The sequence below is a fragment of the Medicago truncatula genome, chromosome 6, assembly GCF_003473485.1.
Source record: "Medicago truncatula cultivar Jemalong A17 chromosome 6, MtrunA17r5.0-ANR, whole genome shotgun sequence".
NCBI classification, from domain to species: domain Eukaryota; kingdom Viridiplantae; phylum Streptophyta; class Magnoliopsida; order Fabales; family Fabaceae; genus Medicago; species Medicago truncatula.
In genome coordinates, this window is record NC_053047.1 from 3,334,610 (window position 1) to 3,342,545 (window position 7,936).

Sequence of the window (7,936 nt, forward strand, 5' to 3'; positions counted from 1 at the left end):
GAGCCTGGCGTGCCACCTTGGGCACCTCATTCACCATATAGAATACTCCATGCATAGATAAATGTAATTCATTCATTTTCATAAAATGATATTCAAAAATAAATTCAGTTTTGCGCGGTTTTACGATTCTTTTATCTACGATTTAATTTCGATTAGGGTTTATATATGAACACATTTACCTAAGATAAGTATGTTCTGCTCTGCCACGAAATTCTACATCATTGAAGTGATTACAATGAAGTAAACAGTGCTAATTATAACCTTAATTAATAGATTTAACAAGTGATACATTTTGGCCATCTATAAATATGACACATACAAAGTTCTTAATTTAAAATTACAAAACCTTCAAAATATACCCGCCATATGAAAATTGCACACCTCAAACTACACTCTAGCTAGCCCATCTAAAATAAAATACACTCTTATAGATATATAAATATATATTTCTCATCATAATGGAAATTAAGAAAATTAGATTAATTTCTAAACTTATTGATTAATTAGGCTTCTGATAATATTAGCCTCTGGACTATCAGCATCAATTGTGACCAATAACTGAGACAGTCTTTCACTTAAATCATCAACTTCTCTGTGTAAGTTTCTTATGTAGTTACAAGTCTCTTGTAGGACCTTAGATGCTGATACCTGCATAATAAAATTAGTCAGTATCTCAATCAGTTACTATGAGAGTCACTTTCTTTCTTCTATTTCTATATATACTGTCCTTTGTCACAAAATAGCAGAAGTTATAAATGTGATGAATCGTACATTACTCCTGCCAAATTCATAAATTATGAATAATAATAATAATTCTTTATGTATAAGCTATGAAGCATGGATACGGACATCGAACACGACACGGACACTGACACGCCGACACAGCTAATAATTTGAAAAATCATATAATTCAGTGTAATTATAAGTATCGGTGTCGTGTTGGACACGACACATGTCCGACACCGGAACACGTCTAATCAGAGGAGTGTTCGTAATTCATATTGTATAAGTCTTTTGTGTAAACCATTTTTATTTAACTAATCAAAACAAGGTCGGCCGAACATAATATGAGGCCTAAAGCGAGATATGATCAACAAAATTATGAAATTTTGATTGATTGATTTACTTTGGTAAATTAAATTAATGTTTAACTAAGGTACTAAGTTCGAATTCAGCCTTATAAATGCAACATCGTTAAAACTTTTGGGGAGAATTTGTCGTTCATTTGAGTTCCATAAAACTCGAGAGATTAGTTTTTGCAAGTTGCAAGCGGAGGATACCAGATTTTAAAAAAAAAATATATTAATGTTGGTTGATTTCATTACAATGATTTTATTGTATTTGTATAAAATAATGTTCATACTTTTTTTTTTTTTTGAAGGAAAAATAATGTTCATCCTTAGAGGCATGAGATTATATACCAAAAAATACTAAGGGTTTTATTTCTTCTTCTTTTTTTGTGACCAAAATTTGAAGAGTTTGTACATGTACTACAAAATAATAGTCAGAAATCATACAGAATCTTGTTTCACAAATTAGTCCACATTTACCTCATGACTGTTACAGTGCAGTTTCCTTTTTTTACCTTTAAAATCTTTTCCTTTTTGGGGTTCTGCGTTATACTTTAATTATTATCAATGTACACAAATAATATTATAATTTTTTTTATTACAAAATAGAACGTCCAAAAAACGTTTCTCATTATTATTTTTCATTGTTCATGATACATGTACGAGTCAGTGTGAATGGTGTGGGAACAGTTTGGTCCTATACCCTTCGTAAGATTGACCAGGACATTGTCTGGTTGACCAAGTTCTTGGATATATTTCTATAATATTATAGATTTATAGGCTTTTATTACATACATCAACTAAGCCATTTATTTAGACCAAGAGTGTAGTGAGGATAAAACTTTGTTGGATGATGTTAATATATGTGCCCTACACATATTGTTACAGCTAATATGTGTCTTTAAGATAAATGATAACATTTCTTAACTTTTTAAGCGATATATTACATAAAATGTTAACAAGTGTTTTTAGGGCATTATTTAAACAATTAAAAAAAATTAATTTTTGCAGGTGTGTTTATTACTTTGATTTATACTTTTCATATAAGGGATATGGTGTTTTCTCTTGAAGTTCTTTTAGCAATGATAATTTTGTTATACACATTATTCTTAATTATATACCTAAGCAGTGTATACAAATAATATGGTTGTGACTAAGAGTCTACATTTCTCTATAAATATATTTCTAAATTCTCTTTAAATTTGAAGAGGATGTCCTGATTTTCATGAACTACAAGACTAACTAATTATAAAATTTTGATCATAAAAAAATGTCCACTCAATGCTCTGCCGTATAAGTTAAATAAATTTTTAGTTTATAGTACATCCCTTGACCATTTACTATTATTATGATATATATGACTCACATGTGCTACACGACCTACCCATAATATTATGTTAATTTCTTAGCTTCTTCCTATACTATCCCTTCCAAATTTAAACTTGGTTTGATCTTCCTATATATATATTAAATTAGTTTGAACTATATAGTTGCTTTATATACCTAGTTATATATGAAAAATATAACCCTATGTATATATAATAACATGTGTTAAAAAAAGGAAAATATTGTTAGGGACATTATCAAAGGAGATTTAAGCAAGAGGTTTTGAGTTTGATATCCCAAAAACTAACATAAACACTAAGAATGAGTATGAAAAATACCTTGTCTGAACGCCTATGACGAATCTCAGGAACAAGTTGACGTAACTTGGAAACAAGTTCGATGATTTGATCATCAGAAATTCTTGAAGAAGAAGATTGTTGCCTTGACCTTCTGCTAGACATAATATATACCTAGAATTGGTGTATTTTTCTATTTATATATATAGTTTATAATATAACCAAGAAGATACAAATGAGGGAGGATAAAGTAAGAAAGTAACAAGAATTAATTGGTTTATTTTGTTGGAAATTAACAAACAAAAGACAAGCTATGTAGTGGAGAAAAGGAGAGGAGGAATGGTAGGAGTGGTAGAGTTAAAAGCTATAGGTATGAATGAAGAAATGGAGAAAGTGATGAGAGAGATATAAAGGGAGAGAAAGGGACCATAAATGAAGGAAGAGGGTACAATTAGATAGACAATGATGTTAGATTTGAAGCAAACAATTGCATTGGGAAAGCAGTGGCGTAGGATGTTGCTAATTAAAATGGAGAGAGATGAGCCTAAAATATTGGTCTAGTTTCTAACAATGCCACTCATTATTTTATAGACAAATATTTGGGTGTTATTTTAGTTTAAGGGTTTGCAACTTATAAATTCTTAGTACTAGATAAATGATATTTGTACAACTATTTTGTGATAATTTTTGAACGATTTTTTCTTTCATACTCATATTATGTTCTTACTATCTCTTACTTTTTTTCTTTATTGTTTTTTACCAATAAAAAAGAGAAAAGAAAGATTGTCACAAAAGTCGTTATCAAATAATTGTACAAATATCATTACTCTACTACTATTCTTGTGATGTTTCATTAGTTCACCAACCGAGTTGTCTACTCATATATTAATATACGAGTATATGAGTTCACCTCTTCAGAAAATATATACGAGTTCAAATTTTTCTATTGATATAAACACATCGTTGATAAATATGTACTCCTTCTGTCCCAAACTATATGACGTTTTGGACATTTCATACGTATTAAAAAATGTAATTAATTTTGTATGGAAAATATGTATTATGAGTTATTTTACAAAATTGTCTTTAATATATGGTATAGTATGGAAAAAATAAATTAATGAATTGAAAGAAGAAAAAGTACTAAATAGTTAAGGGGGTATAGTAAAAAAATAAACATCAATGATTCATTGATATTGTAAAACAACTTATAATTTAAGACAGTTTTTTTTTTTCATTCCAAAACGATCTATAATTTGAAACGGAATATGAGTATTTACTGTATCCTTTAAAAAATTAGATATGTATATGTATGTAGAGTCTCAAGAAATACATATATTGTAATCAACTCTCGAAATCCAACTTTACAAAGTATATTTATAGATATTTTTTAAGAGAAACATCGTAAGCTAGAGTCTATACAACTAGAACTAAAATAAACAGTGATAAAAAAATTAAATTATTTTGTTTCAGTTTGCAAAAAAATAAAAATGTGGTTCTCTAGAAAATCATTCACAATTTTTTTTTCTTCATTTGGATAGTTTTTACACTTTTTTTTTTTTAGATTCTTAATTGAAAATACAGTGACAAACAGATGAGTTCTTTTAATTAAATGTAACTATTTTATTCTTATAAAAAGGTTCTTTTTTCAAAAAAAAAATTATACTAACAAACTGATTCTGATTAATACTTTCTTAAAATCTCGTAGGGCTACCTTAATTTTAACAAAAATTACATTTTAGAAGTTCTATAAAATCATTACAATAAAAAATGATTCTATGAAACTCACCGTTCATCTAATTTGTTTTAGACGACCGTTAATCTAAGTATACATTAAAAAAAAAATTGATAAGAAAAAGAAAAATTGAAGAGAGAGATTTTTTTTATTTTTTTTTGTGTATGTTCCCAATTTGGGGTTGATTTGAAATGCATTAGGAAGGGTTTGTCATGTTTTTAAGCTAACAAAGTGGGCCTTCATGTACATGTCTCTATTAGCAGGACCATGTGATCATATATAGAAAACTGATCTTCTAAAATTAAGGGTGTTAATTTTACAATTCCCTCTACTAATCACATAGTTCCACGTAATTAATTGTACCCTAAAACACTATCACCCTTCATGATTCATAGCTCCAATGTTTCTGGCTAGTGAGTCAAAAATCTCTAAATTGCTCAAGAGTATACCGACATGGCATGCAACTTTTAGTCAACACTTGAGTTATAGATTTAAAACTATGAAACACACGACACTCTTCAAATTAGACGTATTTTGGTGTCAGATATGCGTTATGTCTGATGTCCGTGTCTGTATTCGTGCTTCATAGATTTAAAACAATTTATATTTGAAGGAAGTGACTTAGATCTCAATGAAATTGATGCTTCATTATGACTTGCATGTCTTTAATTAGGATAACCATGTTATTAAATAACTATCTTAATTTAGTTAAGCTAAGTAAAATTCAAGAAAACAACAAGTTTAAAGTGGATGGTTAATTATTTTATGATAAAGTGTTTGATTTAAGAACAAGCAAGTGAACTAAAAAGGGGGACATTCATGGCAATTTCTGTGCTGCTTATTTAATTATTGTCCTTCATTTTTGTTAGGGACACAACTACGTGAGCAATTAAAGGCCAATTTATCTTGGAAATGGATTTGATGTAATCTCGACAATGAATAATCTAGACCGTTGATGAAGCATGTGATAGTCAAGATGTTCTAGCATAATCGTGACAACTAAAGTGTGTTATTCATTCTTTTTATTTGAGATAACGGAGATAATCATATTCGAGGATATGTTAAACGCTTTGGACAACTTATTGGAAAAAATCTAAAATGAGTTTATAAAAAGTGGCGGTCGTCACCTATAAATCAATTTTGTAAAAATATGTTAAGGCCAATATAAAAACCTAATGTTGTATTAGAGTGTGTCGATCGAGGTTACACACTATTTATATCTACACATTAAACTAAATATGTATTGTTGAACGTGAGAGGTGTATCAAAAAAAGAAATTAAGTCTTACATATGATAAAGATAAAACATGCACTTAATTTATAAATAGTGATATCCCTTACATTACAAAAAAGTTTGTACAGATGAATTAGACCTAATATAAAAACCTAATACAACTGATTTAATGGAGATTCGAAGTTTGAATTACTGCCTTGTAGAAGACTAGCTTAGTTATGTGTTTATATTTTGAATGTTGTATTAGGTCAATTGGTTTTTTTTTTCCAATATATTTACTCTTTAATTTATAAAACTATTATGAAATATTTCTTTGGCTTAATTGCACTTTTCCCCCCTATCTTTTGCTAATTGTGCGATTTTGCACCCCATCTTTTGTCAATTGTGTTTTGTTCAAAATCATCATTAAAATAGAGGAAAAGGGGCTAAAGATAGGGTGCAAAATCGCTCAAAAAAAGAAGAGAAGATGCAAAATCGCACAATTAGCAAAAAGATAAGGGGCAAAAGTGCAATTGAACACAAAGATGGGGTGCAAAATCAGAAAGGGGGCAAAAAGATGGGGTGCAAAATCGCTCAAAAAAAAAGAGGGGGTGCAAAATCGCACAATTAGCAAAAGATAGGGGGGAAAAGTGCAATTAAGCCTATTTCTTTTTATTAGTAGGTCTAAACTTAGGATTTTAGTTGTCTTAAGCTAACCCTGAGTTCAACTAAGTTTTGATGACATATACCCAACGGTTTAGATAAGTTGAATGGTGTTAGTTCAATAATGGTATTGTTGTGAATCTTGATCTCATACTTTGTAAAAGAATTCGATATAGTCATGGAAACTAAAATTATTAATCAGCTAGTCACTTGTTTACAACATGTCCAAGGACTTAGGAAATTTGGAAAAGTATGTTTAACTGATTGGAATGGATAGACATATGTTGTGGAAGAAAGGATGTGTCTCACATAATTTTTTATGTATTTGGTTGGAACAGAATAATATTATCTTTAATGGAAAAAAATGATAGATCCCTTAAGGTGATCGACCCCGTCAAGTGTTTATCATGATATTGGTTTATTTAAAAAGAATGGAGAAACAAAAACCTAATAATCCACTTTCTTGTATTCAAAGTGTTTGAGATCCTATTGTATTAGGTTTTCTTACTCTTGTACTCGTTTCAATAAAAAATTTGTTTGTAAGAAAAGGAAGATTAAGCGGACAAAATTTTCAATCATGTTCTGGACCGGTCAAAAGACCAATTCTACGGTAACACGTGAACTAAACATATACCTCCTTAATTAAAGCTTAACACCTGAAGGAGCACGCCGACATCACTGCATCGTATCACACCCGAGCACGCCTCCACGCGAGAATCACTCTACACGTGTCCTCTAACCACTCCTTAATCACACGCTGCAAAACCCAGAGACGGTTATTTTCACACGCGCCTATATAAGGGTAATTTAACTTCACCCTCAAGGTATGATTCATTTTTCACAACACTTTCTACACACTCTTTCTCAGTTCCATTACTGACTTAAGTGTTAGAGTGTTAATGTGCCTACAGACACATTTCGTCTCATTGCGAAGACTCATCACCACCGTACTGAAACACATTTCACCACTGTTGTCTCTCATTCATCCTCATCAGACAGATCAAATCATAAGGTCAAGTATTTTACCTTCATCTAACAACTTGAATACATTGAAGACTAGGGTGAATCTCAATCCAAAAAGATTTAAAATACTCTTTACAGTTGAGGATATTTTTGCAGTCAGACACTCGATGCAATGAAAATTGTTGAGATATTTTAAATTTACATTAGACAGCTCACATAAATGTATAGATTTTGATTTTAAATATTCTAAAATACCAAACTGAAAACTTGAATCATCATAAGTCATAACCTAACGATCATCTATATATCAACTAGTTGAGTTGAGGAAATTTAGACAACAAGAAATCTTGACCCAATATCTCCATGTACGGTGTGTGTGTCACATGTTATTTCCTTAAGGTGATCACATGCTATTTCCATGGCTCACACAACATGCCACGTGTCATGTTATGAGACCCATGCTAGTACCTTATAATGTAGGAAAAGGGTTTCCAAATCAAGCAGAGATTGGGAACTTCACGCTATTATGAAACAATACCACGTGCATATAAAATTAAGAGACCCCTCTTGTAACATTGAGGGGACCTTTAATGTCTCTACTCTTTTGTATCTATTTTGTTACAAAACATAACATTTTTGCAAACAACCGGCAATTAGGATTTAGTCTCATA

The 7,936-nt window shown here is 30.2% G+C and overlaps 1 protein-coding gene across 1 annotated transcript; it reads right to left on the reverse strand.

Moving 5' to 3' along the window:
- Positions 1-236: 236 nt before the first annotated feature.
- On the reverse strand, positions 237-3,250 carry LOC25495294 (transcription factor PRE5). Its single transcript, XM_039835005.1, has 3 exons — positions 2,985-3,250; positions 2,735-2,950; positions 237-648 (listed from the first exon to the last, which is right to left on the reverse strand). The coding sequence occupies exons 2-3, from the start codon at positions 2,855-2,857 to the stop codon at positions 493-495; spliced, it is 279 nt and encodes a 92-aa protein (XP_039690939.1). The 5' UTR covers positions 2,858-2,950; positions 2,985-3,250; the 3' UTR covers positions 237-492.
- Between the last annotated feature and the right edge of the window lie 4,686 nt (positions 3,251-7,936).

Excerpts from the sequence above, each read along its gene's own strand:
- LOC25495294 (XM_039835005.1), bottom strand. The coding sequence starts at position 2,857 with ATGTCTAGCAGAAGGTCAAGGCAACAATCTTCTTCTTCAAGAATTTCT. Across the intron at positions 649-2,734 it reads GTCATAGGCGTTCAGACAAG|GTATCAGCATCTAAGGTCCT; the intron begins GTATTTTTCATA and ends TTTATTATGCAG.